The sequence below is a fragment of the Parus major genome, chromosome 2 (genome assembly GCF_001522545.3).
Source record: "Parus major isolate Abel chromosome 2, Parus_major1.1, whole genome shotgun sequence".
Taxonomy (NCBI): domain Eukaryota; kingdom Metazoa; phylum Chordata; class Aves; order Passeriformes; family Paridae; genus Parus; species Parus major.
Genome location: NC_031769.1, coordinates 100,258,229 through 100,282,090, shown reverse-complemented (window position 1 = coordinate 100,282,090; position 23,862 = coordinate 100,258,229). Strand labels below are relative to the sequence as shown.

At 40.5% G+C, this 23,862-nt stretch overlaps 1 protein-coding gene across 2 annotated transcripts in view; it reads left to right on the top strand.

The window, feature by feature from the left end:
* Positions 1-3,714: 3,714 nt before the first annotated feature.
* RALBP1 (ralA binding protein 1) overlaps positions 3,715-23,862 on the top strand; it is a 32,862-nt gene continuing 12,714 nt past the window's right edge. Inside the window, exons 1-2 of one of the 2 annotated variants that reach the window (XM_015619610.2) lie at positions 3,715-3,898; positions 20,374-20,667. In XM_015619610.2, coding sequence (XP_015475096.1) covers positions 20,424-20,667 — 244 coding nt within the window. In that variant the 5' untranslated portion in view covers positions 3,715-3,898; positions 20,374-20,423. Of the gene's footprint in view, positions 3,899-20,373; positions 20,668-23,862 lie in introns of those variants that run through there. The other variant, XM_015619612.2, reaches the window with a different exon arrangement.

Genomic DNA, 23,862 nt, shown 5'->3' with positions numbered 1-23,862 from the left:
TGAAAAGGCTGGGGGCCCTTTTGTTATTCTTTCTTTAGAAGTAAAAAAGGGTTTTGTTTAGTTGCTTTTGGGATTTGGGTTTGTTTTGTTAGGATTTTTTTGGTTTTTCCTTATAGGCACTTGAGTACAAAGGTCATAATGTGACATTGCTTTCCTGTCATTTCTTAAAGTTCCTGGCTTGCTTTTAGTATGCTTAATGGATTTCACATATAATTCCTAAAAAATAAATATAAGAACACCTGCTTGTGTCTTTAATACTATGGTCACTCCAGTGTCCCTCCCAAAATTACGGCTATTCTGATAGCTGGCTCCCAAGCCCCTCATCCTGCTGGCTGGAGTGACGTGAAGTCAGCTGGTGATTGCAGTGACACACAGACCCAACACGGATACACTCCGGCCTCTCCAGCCCCACGGTGCCCTGTCCTACAGCTGGCACTTACACCTTCAGGGGCAAAGCCTGGACACTTGTAGCCTGGGAGGAGTTTAATGAGACAGACCGTGCCGATGAGGTACCTCCAGAGCACAGCCAAACAACAGCCTAACATTTTCCTGTGAGATGGAAATGTCTGTTGGGCTTGGCAAAAGGAACACCTTTACCAAGATTTGACACATTCCCGTGGCCATCTTTCACCAAATCGTCAATACATTGTTAAAATTTGTTCTACTCACATGGGGAAACACACTTAGATACAAAATCTTTCTAGAAAGAGAGCAAACCTGATTCAAATACATCTAGGATGTAAAGATGGCCAAGGCTCAAGTTTTCTTATACCCTTTTCATTATTTAAGTATTTATAAATGTTCTTCCCATCACAGAGAACATGGAATTATTTGGCTTTGAGCAACCTGTTCTAGGGCTAGATGTTCCTGCCCAGGGCAGAGGGATTGGAAATAGATGGTCATCCCAAACTGTTCTGTAATTCTATGGCTCCATAATACTGCTCATAGGAGTCACTTGGGCAGAGTTCAGCATCATACACCTTTTTTGGCTCCTACTCTGTGGTAATTTTTATGAACAACATACTTTCTCCCCCGAAGGCATTAATCAGTTTATGACTTCTAGGTTTTCCTGTTATATCTTCCAGCTCTCATTGTTTGCTTCAGTATGTGGCCATCTAGTTTCTTTCCTAAGCTAAATCTTTTTATGTCTGCTGTGTATTCCTTTATTGCTAAGGAGAATTACACAGTATGTCTAAAGTTATCCCAGAATGGTACAGCCCAAGGAGACTCCTATCTTTCCAAGACAAACTCAACCCCAGAACCGGTTTCTTGAAGTAGTAGTAGTAGGAATTATTCATTAACACAGCTATGCCTTTTCCCTTTTCTTTCCCTGACCAGATGCTTTCTGAAGCTCCCCTCCATTATTATTTTATTACTTTTATGAAGTTCAGGAACATCAGTGAGACTGATTTTCCAAGCAGAGATCTTGCCACCTCAGAATCCTTCCTTTACTTTGTCTTTAAAGCAGTAAGAATTTACGGAGTGAGTGTGGGGCAAGCTAAGGGTGTAAGAAAGTTCCTCAGTCTGTGTAAGTTGGACCCAGACCACAGTGAATTTTGCAAGTCAGAAATCATCCAAATGTGTTTCACATGGCAGTAAATTGGTATAGTCAGCACTGCACACAATCACTTGTTTGTCCTCAAAATCTGGGGTAAGATTCATTCTGGGTTCATTAGCTGATGGGCCCATTGTGCATGAACTTTTGTTGGCAGTGGCCTCTAATAATACACATTCTTCAGAGCTGAGAGCCTCTGGCCACTGTCACTTCAAGTGGAGATCCTCATGGGCAGCCATCTGTAATTACTAGGGGATGTTACAGAACTAACCCTTCTCTCTTCTTTTGCCAAGAGTAAGGTGGCCTTTATATGTAACGAAAAAAGAAACACATTAGCTGTGATGTTAAGTTAAATAGCCTGGTGAGCCCTTGCTGTTACACTGTTTCTTCTGGAGAGGAGGAGGGAGACTAAAAGTTACAAGGTTATGTAATACGTGGAGAAGACAATATCCCTGTGCTCCAACACTAATCGGAGTGTTTACAACCCTCCCTTTTGTAGCTTCCACTGAATAGCACAAATTCCTGTGGGGGACCTTTTACAATTACCGCAGGAGGTGGCACAAAGAGCTCATTCGACAGGGACTAAGCAGCATTGAGTCTCAAGTGAATAAATGGAGCAGGTGGCACGCTGCCACAGTATTAATGTGTCCAATAGGCCGGGGATTTTGCTTGAGGCTGTGGGAATGAATCGGCCCTGCTTCTGACTGAAACAAATTCCCCTGTTGATGAGCAATTCTGAAAGGGATTCAAATTACGCAGGTGCTCAACATAACAGAAACTTGCATTGTAAGAGGCAAAAAAACCCATAAAATTCCTTATAACGTTACTGTAAACAGGATGCTTCTTGAGATGGGGATATGTTCCTAGGCACAGGTCACCTCAAGCAGCATCCAGAGTATTTCATCCATCTCCATTTCCCTCGCATTCCAGAAAGTGGTAGAGAGGAGTGGGTATCACCTCTCAAGAGGTCAGGTTTGTTATGCTGGATGAAGCTGAAGCCAGTGGCTGTTCTCATGTGAACTGAGGACATGGAATTCAGTCAGCAGTAACATCATATGGAAGGTGGCCCAGGTGTCCCCACCTGTGGGGCTGTGTCAGCTCCCACTGAGACTGATGACTTGTGGTGTTTGCTGACCTCCCACTCTGACAAGGGAAATCTCACAACTCACTTGGCCATATCTATCCTTAATCACGGCCAAAAGAATCTCAGAATCCGAGAATGGGTCAGGTTGGAAGGGACCACAGTGGTCCACACCTGATCCAACCTCTCTGCTCAAGAAGGATCATCCCAGAGCACACAGCACAGGACTGTGTCCAGATGGTGCTCGAATATCTCCAGCAAGGGAGCCTCCACAACCTCTCTGGGCAATCTGTTCCAGTGCATGGTCATCTGCACGGTAAAGTTCTTCCCCATATCCAGGTGGAACTTCCTGTGAATCAGTTTCTGCCTGTTGCCTCTTACCCTATTGCTTGACACCACTGAAGCCTGGCTTCATCCTCTTGGCATCCTCCCTCCTTCAGATACTTATAGACATCGACGAGGTCCCCTCCCAATTGTTTTTTCTCAAGGCTGAACAGGTCGAGCTCCCTCAGTCTTCCCTGGTAACAGTCCTGCCCCTTCATTATCTTTGTTGCCCTCCACTGGAGCTGCTCCAGGAGCTCCATGTCTCTTTTGTGCTGAGGAGCCCAAAACTGGGCACAGCACTCCAGATGTGGCCTCACCAGGGCTGAATAGAGGGGCAGGATCACCTCCCTCGAGCTGCTGACAACGCTCTTCCTGCTGCAACCCAGGATATCACTGGCGTTCTTGGCCACAAGGGCCACTGCCAGCTCATGGCTCAGTGACGCTTAGGTTCTTCTTGATTACAGAGGAGCGATGAACATGCTGCCTGCCGGCTCTCGGCGGCTGCTGAGGGAGCTTCACATACGTATCTCGCCGGGATCCCCTCAGGCAGCCGGACTCCGCTCCCGTGGGCCCGGGGCTTCAACAGCGATGGGGGGGCAGAGGAGCTGGAACCCCACCCCCGCTGAGCGCTGGCCGCTGGGATCTGTAGTGCGGCCAGCGACCTGTAGTGCCCCCGCCGGCAGCTTCCTGAGGGGAAAACTACAGCTCCCGTCGTGCTCCGCGCGCGGGGAGACCGGGCCCGCCCGCCCCACCTGCCCCGCCCTCACGGCCGCGCGGAGCGAGGCAGCGGCGCATGCGCGGTGGCGTGAGCGAGCGCCGCTCCCCGCCCGTCCCTGCGAGCGCCGGGCGGCGGCGGCGGCGGGATGCGAGGCGGGGCGTGCCCGCCGCGCGTGAGGCCGAGGCGGAGCCGCTGCGCGGGCGAGCGGGACCCCCCGACGGTCAGTGCGGGGGCGCGGGGGGCGGGCGGCCGGCCCGGCCCGACACCGCGGTGAGGGGCGCGGAGCCGTTCCGGGTCCGGGCGGGCGGACGGGGGCGGAGGAAGGTGGGGGGGGGAGACACAACTGGCGGCGCGAGCCGCCACCGCCCCGCGGCGCGCGCGGCTGCCGGGTGGGGGAGGGGCCGTCGCGGGGTGCTCGATAGGGAGGGGCGGGGCCTCTGGAGGCTCCGCCCATTTTCCCTCGGGTCGCTGCTCGTCCTCCTTCCCTGCCTCCTTCCTTCTCTCTCTCCTTTCCTCCTCTCTCTCCTTTCCTCCTCTCTCATTTCTTTCCTTGCTTCTTCCCTTCCTTTCCTCCCTCCCCTCCGTTCCCCAGTCCGGCCCCTGTGCGATACTTAGGGGCCGTGTTGTCCCTCCTGCCCTTACGGGGACAGGCGCCGGGCACCTTGTGCGCCCTCTTTCCTTAGAGGTTTGCTCCCTTTGGAGCTTGTGGGATTCGCTGCAGCTCGGTCTGGGCTGTGGGTTGGCTCTCCGCAAGGTCGTTTTGGGTTATTTTTTTTTGTGGGGAAGGAGAGATTTTTATTCATTTACCTAGAAGTCTCATCTTAAAACGCAGAAAATTTACTGTTAGTGTAATTTTTCTTCATCTAGTACGATTAGCACGTTCTAAGCATATCGTGTTTCCTACCCGATAATGTTGTTTAGAAAGTGTGTGTTACTGATCATCACAGAATCACAGAATTCCGTGGTTTGGAGGGGACCTCAGAGACCATCTAGTTCCAATCCTTCTGCCATGAGCAGGGACACCTTTCACTAGACCAGGTTGCTCAGAGCCCCATCCAGGATGGCCTTGAACACTTCCAAGGATATGTTAGTGGGTGATGTATGAGCAGATACATCTTAATTTTAAGTGCTAACAGATGTTAAAACAAGTGGCAAAGAAAATGTCAGCAATCTACTCCAAAAATATCTGTTCATGAGAGTGGTGTGGTTTGGATTTCCCCAACCCCGATGTCCCTGAGGTTAATGATAATTGTTGTATGGAAATAATCATTAAAAAAAAAACAGGCTAAGACCTTTTTGCCAGTTGCATAAACCAGGGTGATTTGTCCAAGTCCCGTGTTCCAGCACAGGAAAACAGCCCTAACTGTCCTCAAATGGGTTTCTGATCTAGAAACAGCTTGAAGTGCTTATCGTGAGTGCTCTGCATTGCCATAACCCACCCTTTTAGGGTTGATGTTAAGGCTCCATTGGATATGACACAGGATGGTAATGGATGTAAATTTATTAATGAGCTTGCAGGAGAATGGCAGAGGGATCCCTTAGATCCCTTAGGTTTGGGTTTTGATGTTACTTGAGGTGTTGCATACAGCTCTTGGTGAATAGTGCTGTGCTTCTGTTCATTTCAGCACAGTCTGTGTATAATTCCATACAGTCAGTGTGACAAGCTCTTGGGGGCTTCTTTTCTACAGAGAAATAAATAGGAATTTAAAGAACCCTTCCAGACTGTTGTAGTTTTTAGCATTTAGTACTTCTAAGTGTCTGAAATTTATTAACCCCCTTGCTGTAATATTCTAGCTAACTACATCAAGAATAGAGTGTCTATTATGTTGAAGTAGGGAACTTTACATTCCTTGTCCTAGGGATCTCATTTCTAGCTTGGAGAAAATAAGTTTTCTTTAGTCTTCCCGCATCTGAAATGGAACATAGGAATAGCTGCCTTCAAGTCTTAATACTCCACATGCAACTTTGACATTGTTCTGTGTTAGTTAAGGTTTATTCAGGGGTAGGAAGGCATATTTTGTAGTTTGGATTGGTGGGGTTTTTCCCAAAAGTGAGGATTTCACAGTGCAATCCCTGGTGTGATTGTAGTTATGTGAGGAAGCAAGTTCTTTTTCCGTAGGGCAGATTATTTCCATTTCTATATGTGCACGTCTGCACTGGAATATATTGTCCTGGAATTGCAATAACTACACTCCTGCTTCAGAGCTGCACGGCTGGATTCTGCAGATGTCCTTAAAGCAAAGCTGACATGCACAAGCACTGCACCTAACTCTTTGGGGTTCTCATTCCCGCTGTACCCTTCAGGCACTCTTCCCAGTAAGTTTTAGCTGTATTTTCTTACAGAAAAGATTTGCATATTTCCCGAGTAAACAGTGCTGTTTCTTACGGACAGCTTTTAGACTAATATGGAAGATGCTGCTGTTCACCAATAAATACCACCAAATGCTAATTTACTTTCCTTCTGTAAAGCTTGGTGTCATGTAGCTAGCCTCAAAATTCCAAAATATATTATGATATTTCCCTTCAGTTTATGGTAGTACAGTGTAACATAATCTACCAAGCTTGTCTCTGAACCAATGTATCTGATTACATTGAATCAGTGAATGATTCACTACCCTTACAACTAGTCATGGTTTGCTATGTGCATGGTTTGTTATCCTTCATCAACTCCTGCTGTTCCCTAGAGCCTCATGGGTCATAGTTTTCAAATTTTTGCTCAAAAAAGAAAAAAATTAAAAGTGTATCAATTGGGCCCACAGTTAGGCTGGAAGTACCTTATAGAGTAGGAAGTTTTACTTAGGCTGCATCCCCAGAGATAGTGGTGTTCAGGGGTGACTGCTCTCCAAATAAGGTTTACATCTTCTTCATGCCAGAAGGGTAAGGATGCAGTTGAGTTTAGAAAAAGGAAGGGTATGACTCCTTTGCTGTCCATACTTACCCTTCTCATCCCAACCATCCCTCACCTTTTGGGCTTGATATCAGGGTTGAAGGCATGGAGGTATAGTAGAGTGAAACAGACTGATGATGGCAGCAACAGCAAGTCTGCAAAGCTGAATAGCAGCAGGGATCCAGTGCTTCCAGTTTTTCTTTAGGCTGCAGTAAAAACTGGGGATTGACTGCTTACTTGAGGAAGCTGCTGGGAAATAGAGGATTTATATGGTATTACCCAAGTAAGGAGTGGTGATCCAGTAAGTTGGCTCATGCAGTAAGTTGGTTCAAATATATCCAAGGAGTTTCTAGTTTATTCTGTCCTGTTACTAGCGGATAATGTACTAGGAAAAAAATTATTTAGGTTTCATCAGTAAAATGCTGTGACAGTTGTCAACTATTAGGGAAGAACTTTTGAAAAAGATAAATGTCAGGTACAGTGACTTCAGTGGATAATAAGAAGGTGAAAACAACACTTAATACCTGAATGAAGTAGGTCTGACAAAAAATATCTGGAATATATAATTGGGTCCTTAGTGTTGTTTATTATTAATTGTGCATTAAAAAAGCACAGAAGGCATCTCTTTTTCTTATCTAATGATGAATTCCACATATACATCAGAGACTGAGATCTGTAAATTCAAAACCCTGAGATCACAGCATTTAGAGCAATCATTTCACTACCTACAAGGAGTATTTCCTTTGATAATTAATTAAGGTGTGTTTAAATAGAGAACATGGTTTGGTATTTTTTCTGTGTCTGGTTCCTGTGATGCTAAGTAAACAAAAGTACAGATAATGGAGGTATCCCAGTTTCTTCCAGAAGCAGCTTTTTGTGGGATTCTGACAAGAAAATAGCAACTAATATTTTACTAAACACATCATTTTATAATAATAAAGAAAAAGTGCTTGCCACATACTAAAACAGTAATGTAAATCAATACATATGGTGAATTGTTAATGTGTGTTAATAGTAACATGATACTTAGCCCAGTTTAATAAATATTTGTAGAGAAAATATTATATTTTAAATAAGCAAATTTATTATTGTTTTCTACAGAAATAGGAAATAGTACAAAATAAAAAGATGCAATTATTCTGATATAATACTAATAATTGAAGAATGTGATATAAGTTACTTCATCTATGCTGGTGTGCCCTTAATTGTTAATAGCTTACCATCAGTCAATTTGTTGTAAGTGCTAGGAAGATAGACAGAAATATAAACCTTATGCAAGCAATGCAAGGAGAAGATTTCTTTAAAAGAAAGATTATGATCCTTGGTGTTACACATTAATTTGTGATATGACCTTGTAGGTGATCCCTGCCTTTGTTCCATCCAGACTCTCTTCACTGGTGGAAGCAGGGAATGGTTAATGATTCTTGTCAGCTACAGCCTGACAGGATCGCAGTGCTGGGGCAGACCCTATGTGAAGGTGCTGAGATGCCCTATTTTGACTGCTGGGGGCTATACTTTTTCATAGGAATAGGTCCACCCTTCAGTGCAGTGGAAGGGTCAGCTTCCCAAACAGTAGGAGCATATTCCTCATATCCACTCTGCCATCTTTATTCTCTTTCTCACCCACAAGGAACAGAACTTATTTAGACTGGCTATTCTGGTCTCTGGAGGCACACAAGGAAAGCAGGGGATGAGTGATGGCTGTTTGCATGAGGTGGGAACGGCCAGATGGTTGCTGGAGAGGAAGAAAGAGGAGTGAGTGCTGGGTGGTAAGGTTTGACATTCCAAATCAGAATATGAGTTTGGACCAAACTGAAAATTATTTTAAGGAAAATAAATTTAGTTTCATGTTCGTTGTTTTGTACATTTCTTAGCAGTGACTAACTCTTGAGTCAATTCCTATAGTTATGTATAGATAAAATGTATTTTTACACATTTTTGTCCCCTCTAGCATGAAAATTTCACAGGTTTCTGTTATCTAGGTGAAGGCTGCTCATGAAGTTTGCTTCCTGTTTCACAGTTCAGTAGGATCTCTTGGCTTTTTCTTTTACTAGAGGACAAGACATCTGGCAGAAAGGAGCTCTTGGAACTGATCATAGAACTCTACTACCAGAGCTCAAAGAATGATTTTTGAAAACACAATATATGATGATAATTCTGTTAACTTGACACTAGTGGAAAAAAGAATATCACAGTGACAAAAATTGCAGCTTCTCTTTCTCATAAAAAAATAAGAATTCTTCAAGGGTATTACTTCGTTTTAAAATCATACTTAACTTTGTAAAATAGGAGATACACCTATGAGTTTGAAGTTGTGATTTAATGTTTATCCTCTAATGGCTTTTGTGAAATTTAACATTTAGCCTACCCTGGTGGTGAAGCTTGTTGCAACTTTAACATTTCTAGCCTGCCCAGTTGTGTTTTGTAAATACGATGGTCTGCAGTCAGGCACAGAATTTTTATGGGTGTTGCCATGAAAAGAAAATTTTCAGTGAGTTTTATGGGCATGAATTAAATTGAATACTAAATGTAAATTCTAGTACTAAACATGCCAGCAATTAAACTCTCTCTCATTTCACCACTACTACTAGTAGTAGTGGTTTTCTACCATGAATACTCTGGAAGTCCATAATTCTCAGTTACTGTTTTCCTATATCCAGTATACTGCTTTTGCATACTTAATACTGAGTGTATTAATGTAGTGTATAATTACTGATAAAAGGTAGTTAAGTTGACAGATATTTTACTGTATTTGTACTGCTCCATTAGATTTTAATATTGTGAACCAAATGCTGTATCTAAAAGTGTAATGCTAATCCATACAAAACCCAGAATACCATTTTTCTTTTTTTAAACTGGATTCAAAGAAAAGTGTAATTTCCTCTTCTAAGTTTCAATTGTGGTGGCTTCAAAGGAGATGCCGTTCTTTTAACATAGCCTAAAGAGCTTTTCATATTTTATGGGATAATTTTAATTGATTGAATGGACTAAAAATGTAAGAGCTTGGGGGGAAAAATACCAAGTGATTGAACAGATTTACCCAGAAACTCCTTGGATTATTTCTGTCTAGTGGTTTTAGTTTTTCTTGTTCTTTAGGTGTTTTAGTCTGTACAAATTCTGTAAGTGTTCCTTGTGCTGGCCACTTGTTATTTTAGATGCAGAGATCTTTGACAGGTCATGCTTCTGAAATTTTCATCCTGAAATTTTGGGTTGCAGTTCTCCAAAATTCATGCAATGTGTACCAGTGGTGAGCAGATGCATTTTAAGCAGTCAGGTTTTGAAAGGTTGCTGGAGGAAACAAATTTCAACTTTCCAGCTGAAAGAAGAAGGGATGAACATGTGGAGTTCTTTGCTGATTCAGTAAATTAGTGTGACTTATATACTAGGATGTATATTTAAATTCATGTTTCTGCACAAAGATAATTAAGAACTAATTTTTTGGCAGTGGCTTTTACAAATGTACCTTTGAATATCCCAGAACCTGTATACACCACCAAAAAGCAGTAGAGAAGGCACAATAGTTTTATCCGCATAATTCATTTTATGCTGCAATTTTATATCAATTTTTATATTTTATTTGGTCTGTGATCAAATTTGCTTGCAGTTTTCTATGGCAAACTTTCTTCTTTTGGTTGCTTGTTTCTTATAAATCCTTTAGGAAGTAAGTTTTTAATCTTATTTCAGTCAAACTTCAAAGACATCTAAAAGATACACAAACATGTCAAAGAAGTTTGCAGTTAGTGGGTATCATTAGGACAGTCAGTTGTTGGTGGATATTTTGACAGGGTAATTACATTTGGTGGGTTTTAGTACTTAACGTGCAAGGATTTCACCACTCTTAAAATTGCCTTACATTGATGGAAGCAGTTTTATCCTATTTTAAGGGAGAAGTAGGACAAAGGCTATATTTGGCTTTATATGTATTGGGGCTTCCATTAAACTATCTGCTCTAATTTTAATTAAAGCAGCATGACTTAGGTTTAGACAAGGAAACACAGCAGATTTGGGAATGGCAGTCAGAACTTGTTTGGTCCTGTGATATCAAATACGAAACTTTTCCTCCATCTGTGAAGCATACAGTATTTTTAATGTTTTATCTGTGTTATTATTCAGTTAATTTTTATTATATTTGGCAGGTAAGTTGAAAACATCAATCAGTGTATTTCTTAAGGTATGAGGGTTTTCTTTGTGATATTCTCAAGATGTAGGATTGCTGAAAATTGCTGCTAGTAGATGCTACAGATTGACCTAAATGAAGCCTGATTTAGAAAATATATGTGAATTTAATTTTAAATTCTAAGGATGTCTATACATTTTTCTAGAAGGGCAATGTTTCACATAAGCTTTCTTCTAAGGCTCTTTGATTAGGTAAATCGGCATAGAAGACAAGGCAAATACTGTGAACTTTTGGGTCCTGCTGCTGTTCCAGTAATTGGCATTTTAATGGATGACAGATTTCTGCTTTCTCGGCAGAGACCAGCAGCTGCCCCATGGTGGGTGGTACTGCACCTTGCCTTGCATGTATTTGTGAATGTATTCTGTGTTCACATGCGTGACATTTTGCAACATCTCAGCCCTGGAGGTGGTGATGTTAATCATAATTAATAATCTGCTGAGCTTGTAAATATTAAAATTGACTTTCCCCTTTGGGTATTGAATGAATCTGGGGCAGACATGGAAAACAGAACTTGTTAATCCCATCTCTACACGTGGTACTGAAAAAAAAACCTAAAAATTCAGAAATTTGCTGAAAGGCTAAATCCGTTATGTGGTGTTGATGAGTTGTCACTGGATTAATGGGAATATGTTTGGGAAGAAGAGATCTTATAGCCCTACTCTTGTATGGAAACTTAACATACCATGCTAAAAATAAAAATTTTATTTTCCATATAAAATGAGTTTGAAAGACATTGACATCTATTCCCTCAGGTTCCTGCTGCAGACATAACATGGATCAGCAAAAGAATTATTTTGTTGGCATGTCTCAAAACAGATCTCAAAATAAAACAAGCTACATCAGAAAAAAACGTTTTGGTGGGTAGAACTGCATCTACAGCAAGGCTGTGCTAAAAACTGCTGTGCTGGGAGCACAGAAATGTTACACATCAATCCATTATTGTTAAGTTGGGAAAACGTTTGCGTGCAGCCCAGTCTGTGCTTGATTTTCCTCAAATTTGGCTTAATAAAGCAACCAGTGAAGGCTGATTTCCGGGTCAATAGCCATTGATGTTAGCTTGTTAATAAACAGGACTCTTAAGCCAAAAGCAAAGGTGATGCAGATAGACATAGTTATCAAATAATCACTAAGAATAATCAGCTGATAGACACAGTTCTTAAATAATCACTAAAAATAATAAGAGAAGCTGTTATATAAACAATGCTTCTGGATCAAAGTATTTTTTCACTTTTCCTTTTTGTTGTTATGGTAGAACGGGTTTTAGCTCAACCACCATAGTTCCATTTAATATTCACTAGAAGCTGAACATGTTTTACCATTGTTGCACTGGAACATGCAGGGTTTTAAACGTGGAAAGAATTATACATGGAAATTGATCATCTCTGTTGTGTATCACGCTGTGAAGAAATCCAAGCAAAGCTGTTCTGTACTTCCTCTTATGGTACAGAGTTGTCAGTTCAAGTGACATCCTGTAATTGATAGATCTTTTCATCTGTGTTCAATACATGGTGGCAAAAATTCAATGTAAAGCATAAGAAAGTTAATTTTCACAGTTTAAGCCCTGGAGGTTTGCATGTCATTAATATACTTTCAGAAATTGCTTATTTCTGGGAATGATTAGGTCATAGAATTGAATAGTCTTTGCCTTTGGTAAGGTGAACTGGATTGTTTGTACTGACCTCCCAGTGACTTCTGCAAATTTAATGCAGTTTGAAAATTCTGTGAATAAAATAATCACAATTCACCCAATTCAGTGAAGAAGCGTGGTGCTTCTAATTGATTTTTTCTGTATCCATTCTGAAAGATGGTATCTCAATACTGGATTAAAAAGCCACACTGTCTGGACTCAGCATGCAGTTCTCCATGCAGCACCCATGCTCTGCCATTCCCTCTGTGTTAAGCATGTTCATGCAGCTGCCAGAGCGTGGCATGGGTCTGTCCCTATGGCACTGTGTATTTGAGGGTGGCAGCAGGTGGCTCTCGAAGGGCAAACCAGCAGACACCAGTGAAGTGACGTTTGTAGAGGGGCACACACCAGTCCTGGTTTCGTTGTAATTGGCGTGGGTATGAAAGATAATGGTGGTGCAGCAGCAGTGGCACCTGCTGCACATGTCAGCTGTGTATGTTCCCCAGAGTTCCACAGAGCTTGAACTCTACTGCTGGCAGGAGTCTCACAATGCCTTGCTGCATCTCCACTGCTGCTGTTGAATTTGCCAGGTGAATTACTGCTGTTACAGAAAGGTCAGTGCACTATAGCACTCATTTCTGGTGTGTGGGCACTCCCAGATTTGTTGCTGCTGTTAAATCCAAAGCAAAGAGTCTTTGCTAATTGCTGCTTACCCTTGCCATAGCTAAGACACTCTTAAAAAAAAAAACCACAAAACACAAAATTGGAGTTTTCACAGGCTTAGTTGTTTTTTATTGGGTGTTGGAACTGAGTGTGCAGAGCTCTGGCCCCTCTGGAAAACTAGATTCTGTTCTCTGATGTTTGATCTGTCACAGGTAGTCTGCAGATGCTCTTGAAAGAACAGCAGAAATGCTTAAAACTGTAAAATATTTTATGCCAAATCCATTGGTTTTTCTTCTACTTAGTTTTGCATTTTTTACTCTGAGTAGCACTTGCTTTTTAAACGGTATTTGTAGTACACTCAGCTCAACCAGTCATGGGTTTAGGGTGTTTGGTTTTTTCCCCTGATTCCACTAAATTGACAGCTGTTCTCAAGCTGGCTGCATTCAGGTACTGGAGCGTGATTGAAGGATGCTGTAGTTTAAAGTCTCTGATCAGGGGAATTTGTTATTAAATAGATCCAGCCCAGGAACTGATTAACGTATAATAATTAGTATTAATTTGCTAAATCATAATCACTATACGACTTGCTGCAGACCTTTGGGGACTAGACAACTCTTTGAAGGACTTGTTGGAAAATGTGAATTGTGAAAAAACATGTTTGTCCCAAGGACAAACAAAACCAGTGGCAATACTATGTTTATAGGGATTGTTAAGAAAGTAAACTGCATATCTTTTGTTGTATTTTTCTGCCTTCCTCTGTTACGTAATAAAACTTTCTGTTCTGCTGTTCTGTTTTACAAACATTAGTGCTGGTGAAAGTGAGAATTTGGAAAGGTGGACAAGAGCGAAGAAGGGGTGGGGTTATCACACCAGGAATAATTCTACGGCCAGTCTAAGCAATAGTGGGTATTATAAATGTTGCACACTGTGGTGGTTTTCAGAAGTATAGGAGGGTTCAATATGTTAGCCATACAGTTGTAGTATTCATTTAAATTCTCAGTAATTCTGTTCTTATCAAAAGCTACCATATTTTAGTTTGGACTGGAAAGTTTTGTTTCAGAGGTTGGTCCTTTTTTTTAAAAAAAAAAAAAAAAAAAAAAAAGCACTGACCAAATTCTTCAAACTATTTCTGAGAATTCAGCTAGCAAGAAAATATCTCTTTTCTGTAACAATGAATGTTTTGGTAATCAGGCAAACCTTTTTAGTGCTACTTGTAATTTATAGGGAAAACCTAAATTTGGCTGAAGACCTCCCAGATTGCCTTGCTTGTGTGTGGCTAATAATCTGCAGAAATTTTTGTGAGAACTGAGTGTGGGAGAAATAGAAGGTGGTGAGGGAAACCTGGGAAACAGTGAGCAGCCAAGAGGTGAGGTTAGATGAGACACTGGGTGTGGAGAACAGGAATGATGAAACTAGGGCTGCACAGGTCTAGGTTGTGAACACCTGCTTGGTGAGGAAAAGGTTGTGAGATAGAGGAGGTGCAGTCCTGATTGTGGAGGAACTGGACTGCAGGAAAGAGGATGAGGAAGCAAATGGAGAGAGCCTGGGGAAGAGTGTGACTAAACCATGGAGTGGGAAACTAATGTACTGGCCTTGAGTACTATTACTGGAGGTATTGGATTACTTTTTGCTGATAAGACCATGGCAACCAAGAGCCAGATTTACTGGGGGTAAAAACAGAGAATCCTGAACAGTGGAGTAGCACGTTGTCAAGAAGTTTGGAGAATGAGAAATTATTCTCAGGGTGGGCAGTAGCAGTTGCAGTGCAGGTGGCTGATTAGTCAAGATACTCCTGCAGAAGGCTGGTCTCGGTGCAGTGCCCATCTGCCTCATGGTGCAGAGTTCAGGCCTTCTGCTTGTTACTTGAGAAAGCTGCCAAGCAAAGCAATTAAACAGCTTGTAAGCTGGACAGTTATTTGTAAGAATGCCTCATATATTTGGCTGTGATCATGATGTAGGGCATTGCTTTGAAAGTGCTTCATTGTCAGTTGATTCAGCCAGGGAAGGACATGTAGGAGGACTTGCTGGGATATCTCTGAAGGATAGAATGAGCTGCATCGGGGGAGCCACGTGTGGGGCATAGTTTGTGTACCCCCTGTATAGGTATTGGTTGTTACCCTATAACAAAGATCTTCACCCAGACTTTTCTTGCAGACTTTTCTTGCTTTGGAGCGGTAGTGGGATATAAATTGTCACAGCCTGCCTCTCCAGGGAAGTAGGATGTTACAGCAAAATAGGAATATGAAGGTATAGCCAGTGCAAGAGGCAGCACCATGGGACAGGGGCTTTTCTTAGGCAGTTCTGGTCCATCTCTTTTCAATGTGCTCTCTTCTGGAGCAAAGCTTTCAACCATCCATCCCCTTCCAGGGATCCAATTTTTGTTTTTCCCAGAATGTGTCTCTTGGAAACAGCCTGTGAATTGCATCCTGATGGAGCTCTACAGAATTTTGTAGGCTAGGTGCTGTAATACTCTTTTCCCTGAAGTGAACCAAACTGGAAAGCACGTGCTGCCACATATCTGGAGATTGTATCTTCATATGATTACAAGACATTATCATAATGGGATTGGAAACCTTGTTTTTGATATTTCTAAAATGTCTGGGGTATTATTTAATTATTTATTTTAAGGCTGGCTCCCTACTGATTAGATTATTGAAGAGCTGGAATACCCTCAGTAATAGGGAGTATTCTGGATACAGCTGCATATTCTAAATGTGAGCTGGCTCCTCCAAGAGCCCGCTCAGATATGGATGTGGTCTGTAGCTCACTGATTGTCGAGAGCTAAGTAGTTTTGTCTGTTTGTATATCACTCCTGAGCTGGAATGGACTCTCAGAGGGGAACTTGAAATGCTTTGGATGGTGCTGTAACTGGCAGACTTTATCCATCTGCAGGTAAATGAGAGACCACACAAAGGTGGTTTTGTTACTTTTAGAGGTGATCTGATGCTGGCATGATTTGAAAAATGTACAGCTTGCTTCTATGTGAATTCAACTGTATGATTATATACCCTCCTTTGAAGAAAATTTTCCAGCATTCTCATGGCATCACATATCCTGTAAAGTAATCTGATGTTTAGGAGCTGAATTCTGTTAAGCAATTTGTATTTTATTTTATCAAAAAAATTCTGTGAAGTCCCTTCTTGAGTGTTTAATTTTTGCCAATTATGAAGAGTGTGTGACTCACAGGGGAGTTACTTAATGCTGTGTTTTTGTGATTACTTGTGACTTGTGAAATTTTGAACTTGCTTTGCCTGTCTACATGAAGTACTTCCCTATTCCTTCTCCTTTTATGGCTGTGTTGCCTTATGAAAGAAAGGAAAGGGCACTGATTTTATACCTGGCCACTGCTTATTAAATGAAACAGACTGAAATGCTGCCATGCAGTTAAATGTCAAAATTACATTAGAGGCCATCTAAGAAGTGTTCAAATGAAAACTGTGATTTGTATTAAGCTTTTCGGTATGTTGTAAAAATGCCATAGGTACAGAACTTAGATGTGACACAGACCTTGTATAGTCTTGGTAAATAAGTTCTTACTCGATCTTTTCATCTTATTCAAGTCTCAACAGTTAGATGAGTACCACTCATGGTTTCTGAAGTGTTTTGACATTCTTAGCCCACAAGTGATACTTTTTATTCTTTCTTCTTATGGTTTCTTACTTTCCAAAATGGAGCTGTGTTTGCTGCTAGGATATTTTTTGTCCAAATATGGTGTGCCTCATTTCTACAAGAATGAGGTCCTTCACACATGTCCAAATGTTTTGGACTGAAGGTCTGTGATGAGTGAGGTACTGCTGTGCTCTCTGTCTTGCTTTTGGATAATTGTGGTAGAGCAGGTATTGGTAGCTGAGTGAGTGTCCTTACTCTGCCTCCATCCTTTGATTAGTGACTTTTTATGACTATTTTCAATGTAACACCCATTTTTTCAGAGGGTGTCTGTTTGTGGCAAAAATGGAATGACCGGGGACACCCACTGTGCTTCAGATGTGGTCTTGCATAATACTTGTTGCAGAAAAATTCCACATCCTTCATTCCACCCAGAAGCTTTACAAAATAACATCCGTGCATGCAATCACCTGCTCTAATTTGCTTCTGCTGTTGCAATTGGTTACAAGGCACAAAGTCACAGTACAGGCTCTGTGCAAAACAGAAATAATGGAGCCTTCTGTACTGAATGAAAGAGCTGTGGATTTGGTCTTTCAGACTGTGCCTCTCTTTAGTGTGCTCATGCCCACTTAGATATACACTGTTGAAAGTGAGATCTATTAAAGCTGGCTGTCATACCTCTCTGTCTTCCCTTTTTTGTGGTTTTTCCAAACCTCATATTTACTTACCAAATATTCAGACTGAATTTTTTAGGAAAGTGTTGTTATTTTCAAAAATGAGGTTTGAAAAACCATATTATTTTGCCTGTGCAGGGATATTCCTTTCTTTCCCCAACCCCCTTTCTTCTGCGTAGTCTATGGTCTAGAAAGGTGGTGATGGCATGATGGCTAGGAGATTTTGTGTTAATGAAGTACCATCTTTCCAAGTGTAAAATCTCTTATAATTTAGTCTTTCCTTGGGGGATAGAAGAAAGGTCACAATTCTGCCCATGTTCAGTGAAGGCTTCTATTTGACATTCAGTTATTCTGAAGGCTTGACTCAGTGTTGAGCAGGAAGATGCTTCAAGAAACTGCATTTTGGGAGTACTGAAAAAAGTAGCTAGGTTTAAGAAGGTGCTTGAACTGCGAGAAGCTCTCTGATGCTGTCATGTAAGAGCATTTGTAGCTCCTGTGGAAGAAGGGTCAAATGTGAAGTGAACGAGAAGTGGTGGGAGTCACAGAGCCTGCTGTTGGCAGGGAGGTAAGAAGGGACTTCTTGTGATACTGGGGAGAGACTGAGAGTCAGTGGAAGAAATGGGGACAAGGTGAAAAGATTAGGTAGGTAATCACAAGGTAACAAAAAACAGCAGCAGAGAACATTCAGGAAGCGGTGGGAACTGGTAACAAGTCAGTTAGAAGAAACAGAGGAAGAAGAGAATTTCATCTGCAGGAAAGTGGTGTGCATCAGGAAAATAGGAACTGCCCAAATAAAAAACAAGATGAGGGGGCAGTTGGAAACTGAGCTTGAGTCACAGAGACCAAAGCAGATGAAGATCAGATTGGCTATGATACACTGAGGGTGAAGCCGAGTAGTAAGTCAAAACAAGAGCTATGGTAGTACTGACACTGAGTGGTAAAGAAATCAAATCTTGAAGTTATAAATACTAAGAAATAATTGAAATCTGAGAAGATGAAGCTGTGTGTGCAGTATGATAAACAGAGGTGCCTAAAGAGAGCAGTTGCACTCCTGTCATTGTGGTTCTGCCACTTCTCTGCTCTTCATTGTTGGTGCTTGTTGAGCTCTTCCAAAAGCCATCTCAGCAACAGAAGCCTGTTGGAGCAGCTAGCAACTTGAATCATCTCAAAAAGCAAACTGCTACAAGTGGAAGCAGAGGGGAGTTAATGGGGGGAGTAGTGTGACCTTCCTCATGTGGCAGCAGTGAGTTATTGAATCTCCTGACAAATGAGAACTGCACAGGGGAAGAAAAGCAGTTTGAGGGAAGGGCACTGCTGCAGAGGAGAGGCAGGACTGGAGCAGTAACAGATTGGGAAGAAAAAGTCTGAGAGGGAGGAGTTGGCAGAAGAGCAAGCCGTTAGAAATGTTCCTTCTTAAAATGCCTAGAAGGTCCATGATTTTTTCAGTGTTGCCTTTTATTGCTGTCGGAAGAAAATGGTAGAAGCCAGAGGAGATGTAAAGATGTATATGGCAGTAGAACATTAACATCCATTAGTAAAAGTGGAAGAGGTTTTTTCAGTAGGCTTAAAAGCTCTCTTCTGCTGATAGGTCTTGATGTAATTTGAGCATCATAGAATTTCTCCCTTATTTAAAGGCCTAGGAAATTATACATATAGGAAAGTAATGCTTTCTTGAAGCTGTAAAATAAAAAAATAAGAAATATGAGTAAGGTCTCAATTTGTTGCATTTGCAAATAAATCCTATTGCCTTAATTTTTAGCCAGTGCCTCCACTTTAGCCAGAATAAGGAATGAACAGTATTAAATAAAGATTTCATTAATATTTTCTCATCATAATGCTGTGTCTTACTGTGCCCTATTCAAATTCTGATCTGAGTTACTGGTAATTTCCATAAGCACTGTGAGTGATCTCCTGTAGGGAGATACTGTTGCATACATACTCTAAAATTTCACTCTGATCTGTAAACAGCTGAAGGATGAGAATTCAAAATAAAATTTAAAAAATTCCAACCCCCAAAAAAATGAACAAATCACTCTCCCCAAAACACACTTAGCTGGACTCATCTATAATTATTAATTGGGCAAAATACAACACTATGTCCTATTTTTTCTGTATGCTACTAATCTGTAAATAAAAGCCCAGTAGCTGAGTGATACTGCTGAAGAGGGTTGTGGAATGTATCCTTTGTGACCATTTAGACACAAGGGCCCAAATCCAGCCAAGTGGACTCCAGAGGTGTGGTGGTCCATACAGCATATCCATTCTGTGGAGTTTCTGAAATTTATCTGTGCTAGGAAGAGTTTTTTGCTTGTGAGTTTCACTGCTGAGAATTTATGCATGACCTTCCTTTAGCAATTTTTGTAGAAGCTTTTAATTAGCCGTAACTCTCAAGCAAACAATGTACCAGCATCTGGGTGCAGATGACCTGACACGGCTTCTTCAGAGGGGAAATTGTAATATACCAGAAAAGCATAATCACTATTTTTTTACCTTCTTTAATTTGCACTAGCATAATTAAAAGATGGATTTGCTTTAGCTGTATTTATTTTATTTCCCCCTTATTGCAACAGGCTAAGCAAGTTCTTATTTGCATCTATAAAATATGCTTGGGAAAGAACAAAATGATCTTTGCCTTAAGGGCAGTGCTCACAAACACTCTTGAGCTTCCAGGCAAATCTATTTGATGTCAAAAAAAATTTAAAGTTAGCAAACTAATTTGTGGTGAATACTACCAATCAGTATGCAAGCTGCCTATGAATTTTGTAAGAATTATTTCAACAGTTCAAATATTCAGATATTTAATATATATGTTTTATATATCATAAAGTAGAAATGGCTAAAATGGCAGATCTCATGTTAATATGGCTCAGGAGTTAATGAAAAAATCTGCAAACACTGAGCTTAAGACCTGATATTATGTTCCTGTGTCTTGACAGAAATTGGAACTCTCATTGTAGAAGGTATTGCTGTTTAAGATTTCAGGATAGTGCTCTAAACAAGGTGTTTTGAAACCCATTGCTTAAAGTAGTGTGGGTTTTCTTTTTGTTTTCTTCTGATGCAGGTGTGATGGACAGGTAGCAGAAGATTTCACTTTGATATCCGGGTATCAGAATGACCGAGTGCTTCCTGCCTCCCACTAGCAGCCCCAGTGAACACCGTCGGGTAGAACACAGTGGGGGACTTGCTCGTACTCCCAGCTCTGAAGAAATCAGTCCTACAAAATTCCCTGGATTGTACCGTACCGGTGAGCCTTCACCACCTCACGACAGCTTACATGAGCCTCCAGATATAGTATCTGATGATGAAAAGGAGCATGGGAAGAAGAAAGGAAAATTTAAGAAAAAAGAAAAAAGAAGTGAGTAGACAACTTCTCTTTTTAATTCTATGCTTTCAAGTTCTCTTTCCTTTTTTCTCTCTCAAAATTGCTAAGTATTCCCAGTGGGTTCTTTTAAATTTGTTTCAGTGTGGAGGAAGTTAACTTGCTACAAACAGACTTCATGCAGCACCTGTTTCTCTTGCAAAAATCTCCACACCTTAACTTTTTTTTTTGTTGTGCAGATACAGGTGCCAAGCATGTGCCCAGAATTACTAATAAATGCATTTATCCAAAACCTTTCATATGCATTGGTAAATCCTGGCATGAGGTTCTTCTTTACATTTTAGGTGGAGGATTTCAAATGTGTTTCCAAATACATCCGTTTTTAATCATAGCTAGCTAGAATAAAACTGTATGTCTGATCTGATTTGTACACTTGTGCATTTGGAAGAAGCAGTTTCAACAACAGTAGCCCTTTTCTTATGTGTTTCTTATTCAGTGTTTGCTTTTGTGTACCATCCCAAGTTTTCGTGTGCATACTGCACCATTATTCAAGCAGTCATAAAATCTCTGTTTTCTCTAGCTTCTCAGTTTAGTCTGATCATGCAGTTTCTTCCAGCAGTACCAAAGTATTAATGCAGAGGTCAAAAATATGCAAACCAGCACTGAGATCTGAATTTTCTAGAACTCACAGAGCAAAGGTTAGAAGAAAGTAAAGCTTTGACTATAGAATCCTTTGTCAGTGTATCAGTGTCCAGAGTGAAAGTTTCATTTTAAAGGCTTACCCCTCCTCCAAAACAACAGAATTATTCCTTCCCACCTTTTGATTTGTACAGAAATTTTTTGAAACGTGAAATAGTTTTTATTCAAGAAAGTTTTCCTGCATAACCTGAAAGAACAAAGCACTTGGAGGTACTAAGCTCATACTGAGCACTCTCAGTACGACAAAGACCCTTCCTGTCCAAGTCTCTGAAACCTAAATATCACAGCCCAAGTGCTAGTACTTTGTAAGTGGTATTTGTTTTAGCAAAATTTCATAATGTCTGTATCTCTAATGCCAGTGTATCCTGCTACTTCTTACATGTGGAATTTGGAAGATCAGAAACAGTGAGACAGCCCACATTAACATATATAGCACTAGCATATTCTGTTAGAATTATTATGGTGAGTATGTGTAATACACATGCACATATTTAAATAATCACTCCTTAAGAATCTGCTGCCACTGCACTGCTTTTAATCGAACCAGTTTCCTGGAATGCAGGAATTGTTTCTGCCACAGTTAAGGAGCACTATTGCTATTTTCACTAAAAACTGTGTGCCTAAAGAATACTGTAACTCAAAAATGCATCCTCAAGTTAAAACCAGCAGTTGAAATTCCTACAGGTTTCAAGAAAAGTGATTCCTTAGTGATATTCTGTAATGTAAGCAATATTGGCCTATTACAGATTACTGGATTTTCAATGAAAATTTAATATTGATATTGATGAATTCAGGCTATTAGTAGTTGCCTTTTTACTAATACCAGCTTTCTGTTTGAGCTCTGCTTTGCACACCTCTAAATCTGGAACTGGTGGATGCCAACATTTTGCATCATGTGGATTTCTTTGTATGGAATTCAGGATGTCTCATGGTGATAGTGTAGCTGAAGGCTGTTGTTTAGGAGGAAAAATGCTGCTTCAGCAAATCCACACAGGTCTGTGCACATTGGCACTGCAACTGTTTTTTTCCACAATAGATTGCACATTTTATAGCTGATGTAAAGCAATTTCTGTTACTTAAAAGAAACTTTAAAGGTATGAAAAATTCCTTAAAGAACACAAAAATGCAAAACATGGGAAGAACAAAATCATCTCTTGCAATGCTAATGTCAAAGTCATTCATCATTTCTTGGCCCTAATACATATCTGTCATATAATTTCCAGTCAGATAGAAGAGTAAGTTACATATCAAGCTTTCAGTACATCTCATACACTTCAAAGATAATCAATATTGTAAATATACCCTCAACAGACATTTTACCTGTCTAAATTACAAGTGTTCTGTATAGTTGCTTATATTGATTGATTTTTTAGAGTATTCCTTCCAGCTTTGGCCTTTGTTACTCCTCCCATCCTTTTGATTCTTCATTTTATTTCACTTTTTCAATTCTTCTGTATGTCTTCAGATTGTTTTTCATTTTTTCTGGCTACCTGCTTTGGTTTTGAACAGTGCATGACCTGCCATGATCATGCAGTTTGGGGTATAAACAAACATAACTGAGCATGTCAGTAAAAAAAAAGATAATTTAACATTACATTATGACAGAGTGAGTGTTTGTTGAACTTGCAATAATAGTGAGTTAATGACAAGGTCATTCTAACACCTGAAACTGTATCTAAGTTTAATCCCACAAAAATCTTGAGCTATTTTGATAATACTCTAAATGTAAACTTCAGAAGTGCTTGAAGAACAGCAGGGAAGGGGAGGATAAATAATCCCAAGCTTAGGTTAGTTTTTCAGGTAAATAATTTCTGCAAAAGTAATGTACTCTTAGCTTTATTATTATCACCTACATCAAAAAAGCATTTTTGTATGCTATCAAAATACTTTTCCCATTTTTTTAATATTGATATAGATATAATTAGTTAATTGTTTGTTTTTTTCATATTAGTGTCAGTAACCTCATAATATACAGCAATTATTCTGGGGGAAAAGTGCTAAAAATGTTTTGGAGCTAATGGCAAATTCAATGGAATGTTTGTTTTTATGTAGAATATCAGCTACTAGAAAAATGTTTCAGCCACTAATTTTTATTCTCCACTCTTCTGTGGATAGACTGGGTATTGGCTGGCTATAGAGTGAGTTAGATTAGGGGATTTACTAGGGATTAAAAGGAATTTCCTTTTTACTGGCATAGTTTTAAATCAGATCTGCTCCCTGACTCAAACAGAACTTGTCCTGTGACAGCAGGAGAGCAAAAATGGATCTGTGTTAAGCAGTAATGGATTATCTGAGACAGCAACCACTGTAATTGATTTTTGAAAATGTTTAACCACCTGCCACTAATCATGTGTTGATAAAGCCATAAAATATGCAGTTCCTTGCAGAAGAAAAATGTTATGATAAAATACTTCAGAAGAAGCTCTTCTACCCATTAGAATTTCTGTAGATAAAGAGTCTGTATGTAGTAGATCTCACTCTGCTTATTCATTTTACTTCTGAGATTGATGCTGATGGCAGGATGGGTTTAAT